At 32.2% G+C, this 25,711-nt stretch overlaps 1 protein-coding gene across 1 annotated transcript; it reads left to right on the top strand.

The window, feature by feature from the left end:
* The first annotated feature begins 5,483 nt into the window (after positions 1 to 5,483).
* On the top strand, positions 5,484 to 22,651 carry LOC139519505 (uncharacterized). The gene is made up of 4 exons (XM_071311627.1): positions 5,484 to 5,642; positions 6,831 to 6,904; positions 11,810 to 12,141; positions 22,532 to 22,651. The coding sequence occupies exons 2-4, from the start codon at positions 6,832 to 6,834 to the stop codon at positions 22,559 to 22,561; spliced, it is 435 nt and encodes a 144-aa protein (XP_071167728.1). The 5' UTR covers positions 5,484 to 5,642; position 6,831; the 3' UTR covers positions 22,562 to 22,651.
* Positions 22,652 to 25,711: the final 3,060 nt, after the last annotated feature.

The raw sequence follows: 25,711 nt of genomic DNA, 5'->3' as shown, positions 1-25,711 counted from the left end.
GCATGCTCTGTATAAGACTCCTTTCTACGGAGCACTACCATGATATATGACGTCAAGGAAAACATTCAGTATACTGTTTTAGAACAGATTAATATCAGCATTAATTTTGATCATTCCTGACTAGCAATGACGGGCTTTATCGTAAAAAAATATGATATAAGTCTTATCTCTTATACGTTATTTGTGTCCGTTACCATGATATCTATACTATAAAACGAGAAGACCTCATTTTGTGTGTCGCTTCTCTTCTTTCCACAATAAATTAACCAACACGCCTCTGTGTCCTATAGGTACAGTGCATAGTCGCATTTTTCATCCATTCATATGATTATTCAGATTGAGTTATTTTGGGAGAAAAACGAGAAAAAAGGCATCCGGATATTGTCCCGTCATTGGACGAAATTTTAAGTCAGATTAGACTTCCGGTTTGCGTTTTTCTGTATACTTTGAACATACATATACAAAGAATAAAGTGTATTTTCAGAATTCTATCTGCTATCATATTCAAGTTAACTATCCACGGCGGTCACAGAGTTTATTAATTAGAGAGGGTCTGTATACTATATTAATGACCACCATGGATCGATTAGTAAACTTAGAATTGAAAGTAAATACACTATATTTATATAGTAATGAATGTTCATTATATACAGATAAGCGCTAAAAATATTCATGTGAACTTTTGATACCTTTTCTGAAATTCTCCAGTCATTAAATCTTTTACAAAGTTCATTGATTACAAAAAAAAAGAAGATGTGGTATGATTGCCATGTTGAGACAACTCTCCACAAGAGACCAATATGACACAGAAATTAACAACTATAGTTCAACGTACGACTTTCAACAACGAGCAAGTTCCATACCGCATACTCAGCTTTAAAAGGCCCCGAACTGACAATGTAAAACAATTCAAACCAGAAAACTAGTGGCCTTATTTATGTACAAAAAATGAACGAAAAACAAATATGTAACACATAAACAAACGACAACCACTGAATTACAGGCTCCTTACTTAAATGTTCATAACATACTAAATGTATGTTTATATTGAAATTGATAGAAAACCAGAAATTGGGAAATTTGGAAATAAAGGAGGAGGGATAAAAAAAAGCATTTTCCTGTCCCCAATAACCTATGACTTATGATACTTTTGCTGAAATTCTCCAGTCATTCAATATTTTACAAAATTCTTCCAACAACACTTTACATACTTTAAACTACGCTCTGAATGCCCGCGATTTCGCGGGTGTGTTCTTGTATATGATATATATCACGGCTGACGTCCAGTTGAAACAAGAGAAATGGAATTCTTTATTAGAGAAGATATCAATGGTATAGTTGGTATATTTGAATTGTTTATTATATCTGTTTCTATTGGCTTTAAAAGTTTTATGCAGGTCATTATAACACCAAATAATCACAGTACCATAATTAAAAAATAAAGTAGGTGTTTTTGAATAACACAAACACAAAAAGCTTCTATTTTATTTTTCGTTCACTCATTTTCAATTCAAATGTAGTCCTTTTAAGCGTTTTATTCATAAAATGTACTAAACCAAAAAGTCGGACACATCTTTTTTTTCTACTGAAAACCTTTAGTTATTCAGATAAATCATCACATAACGATACAATAGAATTGAAATAAATATTAAGAATTTAAAAACAAGCAAATTTTCTTGTACAAAGTTTTCTTCTATTACACAAATAGCACACTATAGAACAATACATTACAATGCGTATAAAACTGGCATGCTCTGAAGTAAATGTATAGATTTGAAAAGGTAAAAAAAGCAAAAGAGATAAAGAGATAAACACAAATTAACATGATTTTTTGTGATGTATATGTAGTGAAAAATGCGTTTCTATTGAATGATGAAGCAGAACCATCAAGGGTTTAAACGTTTGCGTTTGATGATGTATTTCTGCACCAAAGTAAATAATTTAAAATTACTATTTTACTTATCTGAAATTACCGCTGATCCAAAAGCCAAGATGTATGTGTCAGCTTCGACAGAAAGAACTGAAACTCCTTGACAACATACTTTGAAAGATGATCTTAAAGAACATTTGTGAAGTTGATACGGAATATTTATCAACAAGGTCTTGGTATCTTCCGATGAACTTTTTTTTAGAAAAGGTATTTGGCGCTATACGTTACTGTTGAAGGCGTATTGATACAAATTTGCAAATGTTGCATGTTTTTATGAAATTTTGCATAAAATGACACCGACAACCAAGATGAATTAATTTGTATCAGAAAGCCCATTGTATACTATACCTTTGCTATCAGCAGAATTTGGATTTTGTTCCAAAAGATGCGTTTCTTATAAATTTTGAAGATAAAAGCATAAAATTAGCCAAAAATCCGTCAATATTGCGGTTTTGAAACTATCTTCAGGCGTTTATAAAACTGTGATATGTTTAGAAATACGAAGTAATATTGTTAAAATCTTTAAGAGCATAAACTTGGCAGAGATACTTCGAATTTAAGTAAAGATTGAACACTGGGTATATAATTGAACATTGAAACACAACGATTTCGAGACAAAAATTTACCGCCCTAAGCCTTGGTCGGTGATTTCTATGTTTTTCTTTACTGACTGCGCCCATAATTAATCTTGAACTAAATATACGTCAATGAGACAGCAACACGCATGTTTGCCTTGGTTTTATTGTACCAAAAACATCGTTTGATGTTTAATAAATTTTGAACAGTAAAACTTGTATACATGTAGGTGTCAACACATTGCGATTTTTCAACCTATTAAGAGATGAACAAAATATGTTATGGAAATAAGTTAGAATATAAACCCACACAATTCTTTTAAAAGAACAAAATTCCGAGGTTCAGTATAAGATTGCTTGATTAATTGATAGTAGCTTAACGTCCAGTTGCAAATATTTCAGGCATGTTCAGGTCGAGTTAAATATCGGGTGTTGATTATAAAAGAAATGTGCTGTCTGTAAACAATGAATGTAGATGGAATTAACACTTAGTAAATGCGGTGCTTCTTATATCTTCACCAAGAACGCTCTAACTTTAACTTTTGAAAGCGAAGGATTGTAGATACGTTGCAACGTAAGGAGCATCGTGACAAATGAGAACTTTACACAACTGAATAGCAGCCAAATAAATCGAAGGTCAATTTAAATAGAATAAAAGAAAATGACATGAAATCTAACAGTATCTTTATAGTGTCCCTTTACATTAACAGAGTTTTACTAGTCTCTCATCCCATTTTACTAGTCCCTCTATACATTAACAGTGTTTTTCTAGTCTCTGAGTCTCATTACATTAACAGTGTATTAACCATCTCTCATTACATTAACAACGTTTCACTCATGTCTCATTACATTAACATTGTTATACTAGTATTTTGTTTGATTAACAGGACTTACTCTCGCATCATATTAACAGCGGTTTTTATTACATGCAGGCAGCTATGTAGTCTGTCATTACATTAAGAATAATCATCACTTTTATAACATTTAAGAGTTGATTTATCTCTCCCAAATCATATCTCTGGGTTTTGCAACTCTCAACGAAACCTTTTCGCCACTGTGCAAATAAGTGTCCACTACCTGATATCAATCTAATATTAAATAGGGTCGCACAAAAAAGTCTGTCATTATAAGGCTTCAAATTATATTCATGATCAATTGTCTTTTAATTCACAAACTAATATTTAAAATGTTATATCAGTTCACTGTCATTACGATTATTTTGCCATTAGGTTAATTTTTGAAGATAAGCACTAGAATGATATTCAAAACAGTGTGGCTGTGGCCATTGATTGACACATTTAATTCATCCATTGACTGGGACAATTTAAATGAACGTTTGTCTGTAACGACCACTGTTCACGACGTACCTATGATAGACATTTAAACTGTGGGGTCACCAAAGGTTTCTTAACGCCTTTAATTATAAAATAATTCGAAAAATTAATCAGGAATAACCTTTATGTTTTGATTTATATAATTGATATAAATCAAAACATCGTGTTATTTCTGATTAATTTTTCGAATTACTTCATTAAGGTGTTGAGAACCTTTGGTGACCCCATAGTTTAAGTGTCTTTAAAAAGTACATAGTGAGCAGTGGTCGTTACATACAAACGTTCACCTAAATTGTCCCAGTCAATGGATGAATTTAATGTGTCAATCAATGGCCACAGCCACACTGTTTTGAATTTCATTCTATTATACATGTAAGCTGAAATAGCTTTCATTCTTGTCGCTATACTGGCACGACTATGGTTAAGGCACTATGCACCTGATAGTGATAATGTTTGAAGGAATTATTGTGTACTGAACAGTTGTGAGGAGGGGTTTTCAATATGAATTATCCTTTGTGTTATCTTAATGTTTTATCATTATAGAAGTGCAGATAATTTACTGGTCTGTAAAGTTTCTGTGTGTGCATTATATGCAATAGATACCCCACTGTAAATGCTGATATTATGCATAATTGTTTATAATAGTATCAACATATCAGTCTTGCATACTAATCTTTCGGAGAAACATCATTTTATGTATGAATAAAATACAATAATGAAAGAAAATTCTTGATAAAATTAATGATCTTTATCTAAATAGTAAAATTTAAATTTGTCTTAAAAGATTTATTACTTTTCTCCTATTTATAGAATCCGATTAATTATGCACATTAAAATAAAGAGAAACATGATAAAGCATTGGGGTTCATGACTTTCTTGTCACTGGGGACTTGCACGTTTGTCTGTAGTTACATAGTTCAAGCTAGAACATAATATATATACATGTATACTGTCCCAGGTCCCGGTTATTGATAATTTGTTCTCGTTTTCATATACTAAAATTAATACTATCATTTCTAATTTTAAAATCTTAGTTAACAATCTTAACTGGTATCTATCAGAATCATACAAACACAGAGCCTGACAATTTCTTGAAATCACGTTAAATCACGAGGCCCGCAATGAGAATATAACAGTATTTACTTAAAGACATCTGAAATACACAAAAAGCAATTTTTTTATAAATGATCTATCAATTATCTAAATAGTAAAATTTAAATTTGTCTTAAAAGATTTATTAATATTCTCCTATTAATAGAATCCGATTTAATATGCACATTAAAATACAAAGAAACATGATAAAGCATTGGGGTTCATGACTTTCTTGTCAAATGGGGACTAGCACGTTTTTAAACTGTTACGTAGTTCAAGCTAAGAGATAATATATATGTATACTGTCCCAGGTCCAGGTTGTTGATAAACTATTTGTTTTCGTATTCTATATTTATACTATCATTTTAAAATTCAAAATCTTAACTAACAAACTTAACTTTTTTTACCAGAGACATGTAAACACCGAGATTGGCAACTCCGTGAAATCACGTTAAATCACGCGACCCGACATGAGAATCTAACAGTATTTACTTAAAGACGTCTGAAATACACAAAATCGCAGTGAGAGACAATAGTCGTGTGAACTCTTGCGTAACTAAATATACAACTACATTTCTCATTTTGTCACTTCATAAGACAAGGGAGTCATTTATAACTTGTGACATATAATATCCCATCATGCAATAGTAGCCTGGGGCTTATTCAATGTAGATTAATTGTAGTGGCCTTTGGAGAACTGCTAGGGATCATGTAAGTTTGATTGTTATTAATTTTGTCTTGATTTTCGTGATTTTCAATGAAATTGATTTAACGTTATGATTTTCTACTATCAAATAACTTTCATGTACAATAATTGTTTTCATGTAAATGTGAATGTAAATAACATTATCATAATGATCGCATGATACACCCTTTAATTATTCACGTGTTGTTATATTACTTGAATATAGAGATTGTCGGAATAAAAGAAAAAAGGACGGAAGAAGGTTCATTTCTTAATTTTGCAGTTTAAGGGTACATTTTTAATTGAGACTGGCATTGCTTTAAAATATAATTATGCAAAAATCATCACATTTGACGGTTAGTCAGCTATTTACGTTCTGATACAAAGGAATTGGTGTCATAACCATAAAATCTGTCAAACTGTCATTATTAATCTAGTGTGTTCACATACTACATACATGTGTTTGAAATTCATCCCATCTAAAGTCCGGATAACATGGTATTTATTACACAAAAAACGATCTATATATTCACTAGCAAAATTATGTGATTCAAATTTTTTTTATGTAATTTTACTATCCAACTAACATTTGTCTAATGGTATTTAGCAGGGTTGTCCTCTATTAACTATTTTATTTTAAATTCATATTATCAGCTCTTTCACCAATAAGAGTTGTAGACAAGTTTTAAACGTCTTTTTGCATAAATATACTTAATATATGTGTGGCTTGGACTCGGGTGCTGAGGAAAACTGTTCGATTCTTACAACAGATCTTTAAATTAATTTTTGTTCTGTTTTTTTTAAAAGATAATTTCAGAAAAAAAATTACCACAATAAAATCTTAAATTTGTTCTATCAAAAATTTAAAACACATCTTGTTCAATCACATAAGTCTTATAGTAAAAAAAACCACCACGCACTCCTACATTTGTGAAATACATAAATGTGTAGACAATAAAGGAATTACATACCAGGAGGGTAAACCACATCAACAAAGAAATACTGTTAGATAATAAAACATTCGTTATATAACTTTACATGAATTCATTTTTATGATAAATCAGAACATAAAACCACAAATTTGTAGGGAAATATCCCTATTATTCATTTCAATATATATATTCTTGTTTCATTTCTAATCACATGTCTTGATATTTTTTTTAACAACAAATGAATGATCATTTTATTTTGAATTTAATATCTTTTATTCACAGCATGGCGTGGAAAGTTTCTTTGTTCTACTTTGCACTAGTAGCTGTGTGTGTATTATGTGTGCAAGCACAACAACGTGAGTATATCATATAACTTATTTAACTCATTATAGATACCATGCATATAACTTTGGACTCGTCAGTGAAGCTCGAATAAAAAAGTTAAAAGCCCAAATAAAAAACGAAATTTAAGAGCTTTGAGGGCCAAACATTTCGAAAGATTTTGCTAAAATACAATACAACTTAGGTTTTCTGTTCCGTGGATAAAAATTCCTTAGTATGTGGAACTACTTGTGTTTAAAGTTTGGGGTAATTCGTAAAAATGACAATATCAATCATAAACATTTAGTGATAATTCATGTAAACTCAGAAGTGCAATCCAATGTAACCCTATTGTGAAATCTTTTGTCTGTTTTGAAGAATGCTCTCTATGAAGTAAATCTTAAAATGATGAAAAAATGTATTTAATATATGGAAGCAAGCTTGAAGCATGCACCTTGTTTTTTCATTATAAACAGATTTACTGTTGCTGTGTTAAATTAAAGGATTTGATACGAAATGTAATATCAGTTTATTTCGATAACTTGATTTTATAGTAAACATTTTCAAAATGAAAACGATTGACCCCTCGGAAAATGATAATAATTTCTTAATTTACAAAAAATATGAAAATATATTGAAATTAAAGATTGACACTATAATGTAACCTGTAATGTGAGCTTTAGAAGAACTTTGTCTTAGAGTGTATCGAAATTCACATAGTTAGTAAAGACAAATCGAATCAGTCCAAAATGCACCTTATATTGTAAGTCAAATAGATAGTAGATATAACATACACAGGGGTCGAATTTAAGCTTTTTTGTGTACTTGCCAGTACTTTACATAAGTTAGACAAAGGAATAGTCTTTATTCTGATTTTGATAAAGGCTTTGGTAATCTCAATGATTTTCAAAATCAGGATCAAGGACAGAAAAAATATCAACATTGTCTTCCACGTCTTCTTTTTTTGTGCTGTACGTTCCGATTGCTCATGAGCAAGTACAGAATCCAATCTGAAATTTGACGATCCAGTTACGAAGATACATTTCCTATCTAGGTCTGTCACTGCAAATTTTTCACATATTGTACAGTTCATTAAATTCCGATCTACTATATAGTGCAACCATTCACGATCTTTTTCCCATGATTTTTGGTATTTGCGTTTCCTTTTGTCACTTTCGTATACTTTATTTCGATCTTCCTTTTAATTTTCAGTTATCTTAATTTTTTTGTCCGGCGGTTTAGGGACTGTGCAATATTTATCTGAGGGTGGGGCCGGTGTACAGCAAATATTAAAAAAAAAAAAACTGTATGCCCCGCCAATATTAATGAAAAAAAAAGTCCTTGCCCCGCTGGAAAAAAAATGAAACACATATATGGAAACATGATATTTTTTAACTAAAATGCACAACATTCAATAATACATCAAATTTATTTTGTAAATATACACACTGCAATTATTCATAGATAAATACAAAAAAATATATTGTACCCTTATGATAATTATTTGAAAAGACTTCCAAAATTTCATAAATTTGGTGTAAAATGATAGTGGGCATCAGACTTCAGGTATTTTATACTATTTTGAAGCTTTTTATAAGTACATTTGATTTTTATCCCAAAGAATAAAAATTATTCACTGAGAACAATACTGTGTTGAGAAAAGTGCTGATTCATCATAATAAGTCAAATTGATGGGTACTGATATTGTATAAAATGCACCAAACTATAGTTCTTTTGTATTTCTTTTCACCTTTCGCAATAAATAGTTCAATTGGAAACACCAGAATTCAAGACGCGACAAATGTTTTTAACTGAGATATTTGCCTTCTTTGCTGTGTAATTCCCTAATGTATCACTTGGGTATTTCTCTAGCTATTAAAATTGGGAATGTTCTGGTTAAGTTTGTACTGTTTATGGAGTAAGGCAATTTTTAATCATACTAGAAGCATTTTCAGCGTTAAAATTGTCCATCGAAGAAAAAAAGAGGCCCACTTGAGGCCAAATTTAGATAGAATTTATATTCTCCTGTGTAAAGAATTTGTTCACATTCTTGGCAATTCATGCAGAAAATATTTCAATAGTGCTTGATTTTGTAGTTTATATCTTTAATTATATCAGGCATACATAATTTTTCATTTTCTACTGTTTGCAAGGACTTTTGTTGGAAATTAATACTCCCAAGGGACATAATTCAGCTTTTTCATAGATTAAGTTGTAATTCTTTTAATGTTTAAGAATTTAATTTTGTCATGTTAAAGATTTATTTAAAATACAATTGAAGTTGTTTTATGTTTAAGCATTTATTACCATATGTTATGTCATATGTTTAATTTTCAAAACATTGTTTATAGTTTTCCAGAATTTTGATCAGAATTTCATTTTTTTTTTATAAATGATTATTAAAAGCATAAACACACAAAAATATATTGAAGCACTGTATTAGGTTATTTTGTTTTAGATTCAATTGTTCTTTTTCTATCAAGTTACTTTTTTCCACAGAAATCACAAATAGTTTTAATCTGTTATACTCTGATTTAATTTTTTTATGCACACACGAAGGGTTTTTAAAAAAGTGTGCGCCCCGCCAAAGGTTTGTTACAAAAAACTTTGCGCCCAGCTCATTAATTGCATGAAAAAAGTATGTGCCCCGTCCATGTTTGCACCGGTCCCACCCTCAGATAAATATTGCACAGTCCCTTAACCCCTTCCAAAAATTTCCACATTTTATATTGTTGTGAAGGATGCTCACCCGAGATATTAATTAACTTGATCAATTGTAATACCCCCCAGTACCGTGTAATTGATTTCACAGGTAAATTGTTTTGTAAACAAACGGAGATTGCGATGCAATCAGTGATTTTTATCGACAAATATCTATGACAAAATCTACTGGTCCGACGCAAATTTTACTAGTCCCGGACTACCGGACTAGTGCTAATTTCGACCCCTGAACATACATCTTAAGGAATTAAATTGAAGAAATTTGATAGTTGTCTCATTGCCAATCATTCCACATCACCTTATTTTTATATGGATGATAGATGTCTATGTCTATATTTTTTTTAATAAAAGGCTTCGAAAAGAAACGATAAATTGTTGTCAGACATAATACTTCTTTACTGTATAAAACTCTAATCATGTATTTAGGAAATCGGTCATCGTATCAATCATAATTTGCACTGACAAATCTATAAAAAAAAATATTCTTTTACATTCTAAATCAAGTTTTTTATCTTGAAAACTAACTTAACATGTATGCATTGCACTAACATATAGCCTAGAAAGACAATTCGACAAAGTAGAAGTTTGCTGTAAATTTAATGATTGAATTCTATTCTATTGACATGGTTCTATGGATGTTCATTCTATTATTACACGAAGTAGGCTGAAACTAAAAAAATGGACTTCATTAGCCGACAAAATTTCAACTATTCTATTTTTATCTGTACCTTTTCTATCCTTATCTTCTAAATAATTATAGCTTACAATGAAACTAACGAATTTGATGGGATTAGCCCATGCCTATACAAACACCATATAAAATAAGCGGAAAAGAATACATCTAAGAACAATATTTCTTAATATTTGATATTCAGATATGAATGTTTTAAATTCAACGCAATTTATTTTAAGTATAATAAATTTGACAGATTAATCATGTTTTTACGTCAAGTCATGTGATCAAACCCTAAGGCAAGATGATACATTTCAATTTTTATGGAAACGCTCATTATCTATGTATTTGTTTCTGTTTAGTTGTCTTGTACTTCAAACGTCTAAATTTAGAAAAAAAAGTTAAAATTTTAAGTAAAAACAACTACTATCAATAAAAGTATTTTCAAGCGGACAATATGCAATTCAACCTGCTACTGAAGAAATTCTTCAACTTTCTGTTATTAAGCATGTGCAGAATACTTATTTACTTGTCATCCCATTGTAAAAAATAAATGAATGGGGCGTATAACTTGTTTTTTTTTTCTTTTGTATCATTTAATTTTTTTTCAAACTGGAAAGACATGTATCATCAAAATTGTTCGTGTGCAATTAAGATGTATCGAAAGTCAGATCTGAACGCACAAGTAGCCTTAACTACGTTTTCAATTCCAATATCATTTAAAAACGTGTTCTAAGCGTTTATATACAATAATTTCAAACTATGCATATAGCGAATTTGAAAGAAAAACAAATTTAAGTTGAATGGATCAAATACATATATACACATGTGTCTCTGGATGGATGTTTTTATCTTTTTATTTATTTAGTTCTTCAATTATTTAATGGTGTCGGGCCTTTCGTTTGTTCTTCTATTGATTGCCACATTTTACATTTACAACCTAACCCAAAATGAGCGAGATATCAGTGATGATGTGTATTCATCGAATTTAAAATGGCTGTAGAATTCAGGATTGCAATGTTGCAATGCACAGGGACTTGCACCCTTGATATCTTTTTAACAGAAGGTCTTACGAAATCATGAATATGTTAGCTTTTGTATAACATACTAATTGCTGTGTCATTTGGTCTCTTGTGTCCGAGTTTTCTCATTGGCAATCATACCACATCTTCTTTTTTTTATATGTATGTATGATTCAGTGCCCATATTTTATCTGTTACTAAATAGATCATAGCTTCAAGTAAAATATTGGATTTTTAAAATATGTCATTTTTAGTTACCTAGATGTTTGGATTTTTTACATGAAGAGGGGACTTATGGTTTTTCAAATGATATCAAAATTATATCAAATGATATCAAATGATATCAAATGATATCAAAATTTCATTGGTCTATGTTATTTACTGCATCTGTGTTTAGCTGTTAACAGAGATTTGTAATACATTATTATTGTATGTTTCTGTTGGTAATAATAATATCATAAGTTGTAACGTTTGACTTTTTCCTTTGGTTTTAAATTGATTTTTTTCTTTTTTTTTCAATACAGAAGAAATAGATTGTGTGGATTACATTGAAACAGCTGATAGTATGTTCAAAGAGCCCACAGTCGTCTACACAAAATTTGAAAATTCTAAAATCTGGAACATGACTCTGGTAGAACGTCGGTCATTTTATATGTGTGACCCACCAGAAGAGAAGTTCGGAATTGGTTTAGACGAAAAAGAATGGTGGGTTTTCCATGGATGTGGAGGATTATTTGAAATCTGGGAATGTGCTCCACCAGGGGAAAAATTAGTGTTGAAGCCAAATCCAGAGGTGACCATGACACAAGACGAAGCTGATAAAAAAGCCAAAACACAAATAGCAACCGATGGATCAGTAAGTCAGAATACTATGAACAACTGTTAAGGCAATACTAAAGCTTTTTAGCAAATGTATTCTTATAACTCGCTTTAAGTTAACATAAAATAAACAATGATTATCGATTCGTATCCTTGTAGTAAAAATGGCACCAATCTGATAATGTCTACTCATGCGGTAAAACCTTAATCAAAACAAAAATACTGAAATATGAGCCCAGTTATTGTGTGCATGTATTGCAGAAGCTGATACTAAAAAAACACCTGTTCGAATCCAAGATTTTTAACGTCCATCGGAAAAAAATAACTGGTCATTGTAATATTTTCGAACTCTTAATCTGGGAATTTCGAAGGTTTTTATGCTTTATTCACATATTTTCGCAGATTTTCTAAATTGTTTAGCAAATTTCAAATATTGAATTTAATGATATCTGCGAAATGATAAGAAGTAAAATCAACTACAAGAAAAACACCGAGTTTCATTTTTCAAAGAAATTAAATGAAATAACACCCTTCACAAGTTATATAATTGTACATCAGTCACTTGTTTAGCAGAAAATGTCCCATTATCATAATTAAGGTTAATTTGTTATAATAAATCTTCAACTAAATCCAAAATGACAGGCAATCCTTTATTTCTATTCATTTCTTAAGGTACAACTTACTTAATTTTTATCGTTTACAATGCATAAACTGCCTCAATTAAAACAGAAAAAGCATTTAAAGTTCCTTCTTTGTTTTGAATAATTATGAAACAACAATCGTCTTTTATTTTTTATATTACTTAATGACTTTTAAAATGTTCATTTTCTGTATTTACATGTTACTATACCGTGCATTTTCTTGGTTACTAGTATTTAAGCCATTTTCGTTTTACTTGCTTCATTTTAAACTGTTTCTCTTTAAGTTAACAGAACCTAGAAGTACTGAATTGCATTAGGCTTATTTTGAAAACATTTATCAGAGGTCTGACGTATACTTGACCGATTACTCGTTTTACTATACTCATTTAGCTGAGTCAGAGTTGTGTAAGATTATGTTTTCATCATGCACACTTGACTATTTTGCTACAACCATGACATTTATAAATTTTATATGCAACTTTTCGTTTGTTTTGCTATTCATTGTTTTAACATTGTCACGGATACATGTAACACGTGCAGTCACATCAGGATTGCGTCAAATATCTATACAGCTAGTACATGTATAGCCGCTATGTCTTAGATATCTATCTATTCTATGTAGAAAAATATGCTACGTCAAAAACACTGGTTTTAGTGAACGTCATTTGTGCGTTTAGGGGCGTCGTCACTTCCATTCCAATGTTGAGCGAGTGGTTGGAAAACAATAATTCTATATTGTACGAATTATTCGGCAAATTGAATTCTCAAAATTGACAATTAACACTGCTGTCGTTAGAGTATTGTCATTAAGTACCTGCAGAACAACCATTATTTCTAGTTTATCCTGCACAATGACGATCAGTAAGACGCTTGATTAACGTAAATAATGCAGGGATACAGGCGATCCCCTCTATCTGGTAAATGACGCCATAAAGGCGCGCATAATTAACGAGTTTTTTCCGGTGACGTACATGTAATTAATCCGTACTTATCCGACGCCATTTATGATTCTCTAAATAACATGAATTAGTTCGGCTATCTAGATCTTTTTAGAGGCTGTACGTTCAGTAGTCAACAGCAACTAAGACATTGCACGCACTCCAGTTGTTTTTAAAATAAGATATTGGAGTGATTGTTGTCAACCAATCAAAATTACGTATTCTAACGAAACATACATGTAATGAACATTAGAACATAATGAAATATTTGGGAAATGAGAAATAACGCTTGGTTGCTTTACTGCCCCCCAAACATCTTTGGGTGTCAAATAAACGTGCAAGTGTCGGTAGTATTCAAAGTTACTAAAATTTTGTGTGATTATAAAACTATAAATGAGCGTTTCCGTGAATATGACATAACATGTTAATAAAGAAGCCAAGTTTATCTATTTCTATGGAACGCCGTAACTGCCTTATCTTAAAAACTTTCATTATATGATGGTACTTTGACATTATACGATGGTACTTTGACATTATATGATGGTACTTTGACATTATACGATGATACTTTGACATTATATGATGGTACTTTGACATTATACGATGGTACTTTGACATTATATGATGGTACTTTGACATTATACGATGGTACTTTGACATTATACGATGGTACTTTGACATTATATGCTGGTACTTTGACATTATACGATGGTACTTTGACATTATATGATGATACTTTGACATTATACGATGGTACTTTGTCATTTTGTAAAAACAAAAGGAATCATGGGAATTAGAAAAAACAAGAATGTGTACCCAGTACACGGATGCCCCATCAGAACTATCATTTTCTATGTTCAGTGGACCATGAAAATAGGGGGAAATCTCTAATTTGGAATAAAATTAGAAAGATCATATCATAAGGAACATGTAAACTAAGTTTCAAGTTGATTGGATTTCTACTTCATCAAAAACAACCTCGACCAAAAACTTTAACCTGAAGTTGGACGAAAGTGCAAACGGACTGACGGACGCACAGACCAGAAACATAATGCCCATAAATGGGACATAAAAACAAAATGCAAGAATCACTCATGTTGAATGTACCAAAGAAGGTTGATTTGAAGCATGCGTTTGTACATTTTGAAAGAGAAAAGATAACACAAAACATTGTGGGTATGCTTTCGAGACATGAATTAGAAGCTCGAGGAGTTTCAAAACAGCAAGCATGATGAAGCGTCGAATTGAGTGTATTAAATATGGGACTATTAAACCACAGAAAATTCAAGGAAGTTCCGGTCCTCCTAAATTTGACATAGAAAAATCAACAATTTACTTGATAATTGATTTTGATCTCGGATGTTGCAAAGCTTTTGCTCGTAACTGAATATATCGAAGAATAGCACAGCTTGATCTGAGTATACGTACATTTTCAGAACTTAACGATGATGGTCTCAGTGATGTTGTATTGGGAGAAACTATTCAAGAGTTTCCTCTGTGTGGTGAAAATGCTTCAGCATATGTTAATTGACAAAGGCATTAGAGTACAGAGATGGCGTCTAAGGCCGTGTTCACACCAAACGCCGTGTAGAGTAAACATGTTTACAATTAGTTTAGTGTAGTGTACACTGGTTTCACATTACATTTGTTCACATATATACACCTTGTTTAGCTACCTGTACATAAGATTTGTTCCCACTTGTAAACTATATGTCATTTAAATGTTCATTACGTAGAACTGAATTCAAAATTTTTGGAAAAATTTTTCTTGCAGTAAGGGAACAACCATTTGACTTCAAAAGGAGGGTGGGGATGGGAATGGAAATATTCCAATCCCAAGTTTGATAAAAAAAAAAATGGTCATACAGATGATAAAAAAATTATTCTGAATATAGAGTTTCCCCATACGTTATAGTGTTAAATATTGGAAAAAAAGTATTTGATCACCAGCATCGATAAAAAAGGAATAAAAACTTACGCGCGAAAAAAAATCTGACTCAGATAAAAAAAAAATAACCCTCCCCATTTTTTTTAAAGTTAAGTGGTTGCTACTTTATGAAAGCCATTTTTATCATTTGCAGTAGTTTGGATATACTAGAGGTGTCTCGATAACGCATTAGAAATTGTTAGCTGCAACAGCGTGCTTACAGCCGAAAAAAAGGATTGAGATATTAGGGATCACTACATTCTTCTCTTTTCTGTTCGTTTCAAATGGTATTTCTTCTCCAAGGAGTATTTGGTAAAGGAATAGGGTAACTTTTTTTTTTAATTCATTTTACGTGTTATTTAACGGATCTGAGATACTAGACAAACATATCATTTACCTCACACTTTTTTTAGTCATGCATTTATGCGTCATCGGAATCGTTGTTTGAGTAAAGACCAGTGGCGAATATTTCTGTGTACGTGAAGTCGATTCGGGAGGACCTTTTCAAATGAATTAGGCAGCAACTATTTACTTCATTTTTGTGGAGGGGGAGGGGGCGTGAGCTATTGATTTTTTCAGGACAAATTTTGGTGACAAGTCGAAATCAATTTTAGCATTATATATAGTGGCAGCTGAGGGTGAAACAAACAATTTTTTTTTCAGGGCCAAAAACTGAAAACATTTTTTGTTTCCAAAACAAAATCCATAGCTTACTACCCCACCCCCTTGCCTTTATATTTTTAACTCAACTATAATAGCCCCCCCCCCCCCCCCCGAAAATCAATTGGTTGCTACCTTAAGGGTTCGGCAATGATGCTACTTTGAGTCTTGATAAAGTACGTTAATTTTTTTTAACAAAAACAAATCTGTAAAATTTAGACAACTAGTAATTATCAAAAATATCAATTTTACTCAAAAATAGTTCCATCCTTAAATATATACACGATAAGACTAATGTCCTAAATGCCTAGTTTTGTGTACACTTAACCTACACAAGGCCTACATTGACTATCGACTGTGTGTAGGTAAAACATGATTTAAACTACATGTAAACATTGAGTTTTATTAATGGGAACGCAATTGTGTTTAGTTTACGTGTGAGTTACACTAACACAACACCGAATTTAGGTCAATGTGAACACGGCCTAAGAGACTCTATTCAACGTTAAGATTCATCATGAGCACAAACAAGGAAGTCGGGAATACTTCACAGACGAGTTTATAACGTAATGGGGCTTAACCATGCACTTGTGGCATATAGACACTAACCATAAGCTTGTACGCTGGCGATTCATAACAATAGGTGGTGTTGATGGTTTCAGCAGAATGACAATGTTTCTTAAATGCTGTGATAACGACATGTCTCTAATTTTGGGGCCCCTTTATAGCGTTTTGTTCGGTGTGAGCCAAGGCCCCGTGTTGAAGGCCGTACATTGACCTATAATGGTTTACTTTTATAAATTGTTATTTGGATGGAGAGTTGCGTCATTGGCACTCACACCACATCTTCCTATTTATTTAAAAAACTGTTTTTTGTCAGGTGTCGCCAACTTCGGTGTGCCTCTAAGGGTTAGATCTGACAACAGACTAGAAAATTTGTCAGTTGCAGACTTTATATATATACTCAGTGAAAGGGGTGATGGAAGTATGATAACAGGCCGGAGTACCAACAATCGAGAGTTTGAGAGATTATGGAGGGACATATTTGAGGGTGTCCTATGTTCTTATTCTATTATATGGAAGATCAAGATATTCTAGATTCATTCAACCTTCAGCATTTAGCAGCTCTACATTTCATATATATAGGGGAGATAAACAAAATGCTTCAACTGTGGAAAACAGCATGGGCTGGTCATAGGATGCGTACAGTTAAATCGTCTCCTTTAATTGTGTGGTCATCTGGCCATCTTCAAAACCCAGTAGGCATACAACTTAGTGAAACCGAATTACTAGAGTTTGGACTTGAAGGTCATTTTAAATCAAATAACACAGAGGAAGGGGGCCGACCAATATTTGCCCCAATTAGCCATTTAATCAACGAACAGTTAAGACAGGCATTGAGAGAAGTCAACCGAACTACTGAAAACTTTGGAATAAATGACTATTTAAAGTTTTTGGAAATTATTACCAGAAATTATTTGTTGGTTGATCTTTAAAATTTTAGCATCGTATAGTCTGTAATAGCTTGTGTTGACCAGGATGCACTTGGTCAGAACCTTGCTATGAACATTTCTATAACATTTGATTTTATTGTTAAAGATATATTTCACAATATTTCTAACATAGATTGATTTGACCTCAATTTTGACTGACAAAATCAAAGTATGGATTCACTCTATGTACACATACATGTACAACACTGTGTTCACTGAGTCTTCTACGATTATAGCACTAATATAACAAAATGAACTACACCATTGTACATACAGTTTCATACATAATTTTTTGGTGTATATCAAGCAGCTCAAAAGTTGTTTGTTTGTATTTCCATTAAATGACATCATCCCCTGCCACTATCTATGATGGAAGAAATTTCTCAAAGTTACAACAATTATTTTACACCATATGTGTAAAAGTCAAATATCTAAAGCCTAGGTAAAAAGATAAAAACATGCTTGAGACAAGTTAACACTAAAACGGTAATTTGACCTGATGGTCACGACACACATTTTGTAATACACTCATGTGCCATACATCTAAAGTCTAGGTCAAAAGACAAACAAGGGGTGGCTTGGACAAGTGTCATTGAAAGAACGAGAGAGACTAAAACAACATGTATCTCTTCATCAAATGAAATACATAATGGAAGTCAACTTCATTTAGGTGAATAGCAGCCAGTTTGAAAAATCTGAACTCCCCACAGTAAAAATTTGGAGAAAAATAATTTTGTTGTTCTCTCCTGTTACAGCCTTTTTGTGTACCTTCTGAGAATATTTCATTGTATGCACTATAACAGTACATGTGTCTTTATAGAATATTCTACACAATTCGAGTAGATGAACAAAAAGTACTGCGTAATTCCTTTCTGTTGCGTTCTTTCATGTTACCTGATAAAAAGTAACAGCATAACCATAATCAGTAACAGGAAGGATGTTCAAGACAATTTCACTGATGAATCAAAAAGTTAATCTACTATATGCCAACCATTTCATTTCATATAAGTAATCATCACCATATAAGATAAATTTCAAAATAATATTCAGTTTATTGAATGAAAAAATAGTTTTTTTTTGCTTATGATAACAGCAGAGAACATTGTGCAATTCTAGTATAGTAGATAGTAACAGAAAGGAATTTATTTTAGAATTGTTCATTACCTAGGCAGAGTTTTCATCTTGCAAATACAGTTTCAAAGGATAAATGACATTGTTTGCTGTTATCTTCCAATTGTGACCAATCTGAAATGATGTATTCTTCTTAAACAGGTCGAGAACTCTAGATTTTCTGACGTCAGAATATATTTGCATAGTAATTTCCAAAACACAAGGCCAATATGGCCTTGAAAAACTGACCAATCGACTCAATGAACTACAATGCATTGTGGGCTACTACGAGTAAACTACTACTTAAAACACGTGGAATTAGGGGGGAAACAGTCCATCAATATATTGTCTGGGACTCTCATTACCCATGTTTTTATTCTGCAAATATATTTAATGTAAAATATATAACGTAATCTTCAATTTGCATGCTCAGATTAAAAAAATATTGTTTATTGGCTTCACGATTCGACTTTCTTTTTCGCCTTGCAAAAGTAGTTGAACCGGTTTTGTGCATTGTTATAAATTGAACTTGCATTAATTTCACGACATGACACAGTGAAATATCCAATGAAGTGACCACTGTCCAGTAAGAAAATCATTTGAGCTCTTTTAAACCTGTATAATGTCATTGCAAAAATCATTTCTGCCTAGAAAAACACGAAACTTTCATTGAAACACTTCTTTCTGTACTGAATGTGTATTTTTTTTATCAGGACCTGAACTAATAGTAAGAACATCATAATATTTAGTATGCTAAAAAGAAGTGTTATGAAAGCGGCAGGGCGGGTCCAGCCATTTTAAAAAGGGGGTCCTAACCCTGGACAAAAGAGGAGGGGTTCCAACTACATGTCCCCATCCAAATGCACTGATCGTCCAAAAAAAGGGGGTCCATCCCCCGGAACCCCCGCCCCCTGGATCCGCCACTGAGCGGGTACGGTATATAGCTCAATACATTTTTTTCATAGTTTAAATTCATCCATCGATAATATCCGTTTGTTGCTAATTTTATCACAAAATATACCTCAGAGGTTTTTTTATCGTTCGGCTGCTGTCCTGTTGACATATGTAAAATATCTCCAATATTAAAAGTCTCTGGATCATAGTGGGTGCCATATTACCTTTTATTTTTTTCTAAAACGTGCTTTGTATATAGAAATAAGAAGATGAGGTATGAGTGCCAAATGAGACATCTTTCCAACAAAGACATAATTTAGTAAAGTAAGCAGTCATAGGTCCAATGCTGAAAATTAAGCTATTAATGACCATAAAATTACTTGTGTAAAACAATCCAAACAAAAAAAAAACAAAAAAAAACCGGCCCAATTAAATATATAAAAGGACAAAAAATCTATCCCATAAAAAAAAATATATATTGTATAGGAGCTTGTATTTAGTGGTTGTCGTTTGTTTATGTGTTACATATTTTTTTTTCGTTCATTTTTTTTTATATATAATTAAGGCCGTTAGTTTTCTTGTTTGAATTGTTTTACATTGTCATATCGGAGACTTTTATAGCTGACTATGCGGTATGGGCTTTGCTCATTGTTGAAGGCCGTACGGTGATCTATAAATGTTTAATTTCTGTGTCATTTTGGTCTCTTGTGGACAACTGTCTCATTGGCAATCATACCACATCTTCTTATTTTATTATAGATCCAACGCTGCAATTTTCACAAAACATATCAAACGTTCCACCTTGTCGCACATACATATTGATAAAATTATTACATCTTATTTCTTATGCATGTGGAGCAAAACTTTGGTTAGCTTGCTTGCTTGTTTGTATATTGTACAAAATATAAAATATAAAAGTTAAACTATGCCTATATATATATATATTGTTTAGAGATGTCAATCTCATTTTCAAAGCTTGTATAAACAACTATACAAACAAAGCAAGCAAGCCAACCAAAGTTTTACTTTGCAGGTTTAAGAAATCAGCTGTAATGATTTTATTCAGTTTGGCAAATATCCGAGCCTGTTAAAAAACGAACAAACTGAAACTACAGTTGCTGACCTCACTACCTTAAAAAAAAGGAATAGTTTGGAAGTCCCATATACTGAAATGTGACCAACAAAAATACTTATAAATTTTGTTAACACTGCCATGTATGTAAATATTTCTTCGCCTTTTTTATACGAACACAAAATTCAAGGATCCCACATTTGCCTTTAATTATCTATACGAACATTGCTGTACTCTTGAATATAAGCACCGGCTGTTATCGACGGCTTACTTAACACCAATAAGTTTGTCTCATGGGTAATTGTGTTTTTTCGCTGTTGTTTCGTTGCCTCTGGTGGACAAATACATGAAATCTCTGTGCCATCATCAAACATGTTAATGGCTATATATCGGGTAATTCAAACCCTTTTTTCTTCACATAGAAACAACTCTTCGTTAATCTGAGCATGGAAGTAATACTTTATATATATCACGAACTATAAATGAGGATACACAAAATGAAAAACTAAGCGAAATTGTGAATCCCGCATTGCACGAAAAAATGTGTTGTATTTCAGTAAATAACACGTGTTCTTGGTTGATTGTAAACACGTAGTAGTCCATCATGCATTGTGACTCATTTAGTGGATTGGTCAAAAACCTAGGAAAAAATAAATTACGTCACATGTAAATAAACAATTACATGTGCGAGAACATACGATATGCTAATTTATGCATTTCCATATAAGGTAGTGGTCCCGACCTATTAAACTATAAAATAAAGCATTTTTTTGAGAAAAAAATCCTTTCTGTTACCAACTCTGTCCTGTTACCGTTGTCCTGTTACTCAATATTCTTTCATGTTACCGACCTATCTGACTATGTTTTAGTATATTTCTAAACTTTTCGTATGCGAATGCTACAATCAATAATTGATATTTGATAAACGTTTGCAGGTCATACTAGTAAACCACAAATAGTGTCTAAAACTTATTCTTTATTCCCATTAGAAACTTTTTAAAATTGATTCACATGGGTAACAAGAAAGAACTGGATTTTTTTTGTACCATTTTTTTTGCCATTGTTTCCACATTAAACAATTGTTTGAATTACATACAACAGTTCCTAGATCCTCAATGTGTGTTCTTCGATTTGTGCTATTAAAATACGGGTCTAAAGACATTTTGGGTTTTTTTTTCTTGTTGCCAAAAATTATACTTTTTCATATATTGTCTCATATGCTTGTATACTAATTTATAAAAATGTAAAATAAAAACAAAAATTGCAGAGGACACCCGAGCTACTCGAAATTGACAAAGCAAAGTAAAATGTTAAAGTACCATCGTATAATGTCAAAGTACCATCGTATAATGTCAAAGTACCATCGTATAATGTTAAAGTACCATCGTATAATGTCAAAATACCATCATATAATGTCAAAGTACCATCGTATAATGTCAAAGTACCATCATATAATGTCAAAGTACCATCGTATAATGTCAAAGTACCATCATATAATGTCAAAGTACCATCATATAATGTCAAAGTACCACCGTATAATGTCAAAGTACCATCGTATAATGTCAAAGTACCATCATATAATGAAAGTTTTTAACATAAGGCAGTTCCGGCGTTCCATATATTTCTGTTCATCTATTCCGTGAAAAAATAGTTATATTGAGTTTTAATCAAAGCTTTAATTTATATTTTCAGAATTCCCAGAAAAAGCTCACTGGATTTTGATTCACAGACAAATGCTGCAAAAGTCAAACTGTGCCACATGTGTCTCTGTCTTCAATTGGTAAAAAGTAATAAAAAGAATATAAAAGTAAATGTTTTGTCTTTCTATTCTGTACCTAGGGTTTCTGACGGAAAACGTTTATGCCTATACGGCAGTGGTAAATAAACTCATCATAGATACCAGGACTAAATTTAGTAAATACGCCAGTCGCGCGTTTCGTCTACAAAAGACTCATCAGTGACGCTCGAATCCAAAAAAGTTAATTAGGCCAAATAAAAGGAATACACTACTTGTATCAAGCTTTGTTAAAACGTTTAAACCCGCTGCATTTGTTTGCACATGTCCTTAGTCAGGCACCTGTTGTTCTAATCAGTGGTTGTCGTTTGTTAATTTGGTTCATAAGTGTTTCGTGTTTCTCGTTTTTTATATAGATTAGATAGACCGTTGGATTTCCCGTTTGAGTTCAAGTTCTTTTACACTTGTCATTTTTAGTTAGGGACGAAATATGCCCGTACCCCAGTCAAACCTTGGTTTAAATTGAATTATATTTGATGTGAGGTTTATAAATTATCGACAAATAACATTTGACCTTGGCTTCATTTACAAAATTTAGAGATTTGTTTTATACTAGGTGATGTTGAAAATGGAAAAGAAGATGAATAAAATCGTGTAGCAAATGTACAAGTACGTTAAATCATAATTGTTAAGTGATCATATTTGTCACAAAGAAGTAACACTATCGTTTTCTTTTTCTTTTTACTTTTAATTGTTTAGTGTTCGTGCTTCAGGCCAATTACTCAGTTATGATCAACATTAATTTGCTTATTATTGGAGGCCATGCGGTGAACTGTAGTTGCTAATGTCTACGTCGTTTGGTCGCTGATCAAGAGTTGTCTCATTGGCAATAACACTTCATCTAATTCATATTTAAACGATTTACCTAATCCTGATGTCATTTAGTTCACCTAGCCCAAAGGTCAAATGGTAATTTCTCACCACTTAGCATGCGTCGTCTATCGTCCGTCGTCGTCGCCCATAACCTTTACGATTATATTCTCCTCTGAAACTACTCAGTCAAATTTAGCCAAAGTTGGTCACAATCTTGAAAAGTATTACACATATAAATGAAGGTAGAAACTTTAAAAGCAAAAATCATTAGCAGAACAAGAGCTACAAATTGCCAGTTAACTCTTTGTAGAGTGTAGAGTTTTTGACCTTCATGTAGTGTTTTGCCAAATAATGGCTATTGGTGATAGAATTAATTGCATAACAGTGTGGTCGACAGTAAAACGTTTGTAGGTTGTAACTTGTTTGTCAACGGCTATGATTTTATGCTCACCCAGTCTGTCAGAGGCCTTCCAGTGGGGATTGAAATATTCACTTGTTACACATTCCGATACATAAAATGAAACTTTCTTTTTACAAAGCTTGAAAGGAATTTGTTTTAAATATTTATTATAATCATCACATACAACCGTGTCATTTATAAGAATAATAATATTCAGAGATGATATTATTTAATAATAATAAAAAAAAAATAGGTTTATCCATTGTAAAAAAACTATTAAGTTGATAGGGTTAATTCACAAAATATCTCATTGATTAAGAGCACAACTACTTCTACGGTGTGATTATTTAAGAATGGCCTACTATTTATTCAATGCGTATACATGTGGGTTTTGTTTGTGAAGAGTTCTGGATAATTAAAAAATCATTTGATTTCTTTGTTTAATACCATAAAACGATTCATTCTTTCAGATATTTGTCACTTTGCCTTATCTTCAAGTCCAACACAATTTCTCACGTTTCTTACAAAACTTATATTCTTGTGATGTATTCTTTTGTTGAAAAAAAATATGTATAGATATAGATAGATATAGGAAGATGTGGTATGAGTGCCAATGAGACAACTCTCCTCCCAAGTAATAATTCATAAAACTAAACCATTATAGGTCAAGGTACGACCTGCAACACGGAGCCTTGGCTCACACCGAACAGCAAGTTATAGAGGGCCCCAAAACTACTAGTGTAAAACCATTCAAACGGGAAAACCAACGAGAAACGAAAAACACATATGAACTACATAAACAGACGACATCATGCATTGTAACTTTTAAAGCCAATTAAGTAAAAAAAAATAATCTGAAAGAACGTGCGATATCATATTAGGAATATTGATGGTCAAACCATAACAAAAAATCACTGCAGTAAAGAATTTTAAGTATCAACCTTCATAGCTTGCTGTTCGGTGTGAGCCAAGACTCCGTGTTGAAGGCCATTTTTATTTATTTTCAAATTACAAAGGTTATTCCTGATTAGTATTTTTAATTATTGTATTTAGGCGTTTAGAACCTTTGGTAGCCTCACAGTTTAAATTTCTATGATAAGTACGTCGTGAGCAGTGGGCATTACAGACGAACGTTCACCTAATTTCCCCCAGTCAATGAATGGCCATAGCTACACTGTTATGAATTTCATTCTAATTACACCTTATGTAAGAATCCTGGGTTTTGATTGGTTGAAAGCCAGTGTATTTTTCACCAATTCACTGTTATCAAATGAATATCGTTCATTTTTTAACGCCGCCGGGGTATTTGCCAAAGGGATATGCCTTTTTTACCCTCTCTGCCGTGGTATTTGCCAAAAAATACTCTATCCGACTGGACGCTTGTAACGTCACGATCATCAATGCGTTTTTGAACATTAACATTCGGTGTAATTAAACAGATATATCATGTTCTTGAGGGGTATTTGCGAAAAATACCAGTCTTGAGAATGAATTTCCCTCGCCTTACGGCTCGTGAAATTTAACATTCTCTCGACTGGTATTTTTCGCAAATACCCCTCCTTAACATGATATATCTGTTTAATATACAGGTGAGCGGCACATACTCTTTAGAGTTCCTAGTTATGATTAGATAGTATTTTATCGCACCGCTGGTAAAATATCTCATTGTGATTGGTTTAGCGCCATCACGTGGTGACCCCCTATGTATCCGTAGGGGGTTGGTAAATTTCATACGGGGATTATGACGTCACGTCTACTGTTAATGGTGACGTCGTCTATTGCTGGTGTTGAATTTCATTGTTAATTTTTCTACAAAACGCAGCAGAAAAAGTCCTGCGTGCGATAAATTCACTACTGACCCCCT

This window comes from Mytilus edulis, chromosome 4 (genome assembly GCF_963676685.1).
Source record: "Mytilus edulis chromosome 4, xbMytEdul2.2, whole genome shotgun sequence".
Taxonomy (NCBI): domain Eukaryota; kingdom Metazoa; phylum Mollusca; class Bivalvia; order Mytilida; family Mytilidae; genus Mytilus; species Mytilus edulis.
The sequence above is the reverse complement of the archived record's forward strand: the minus strand, read 5'-3'. Positions and strand labels throughout refer to the sequence as shown.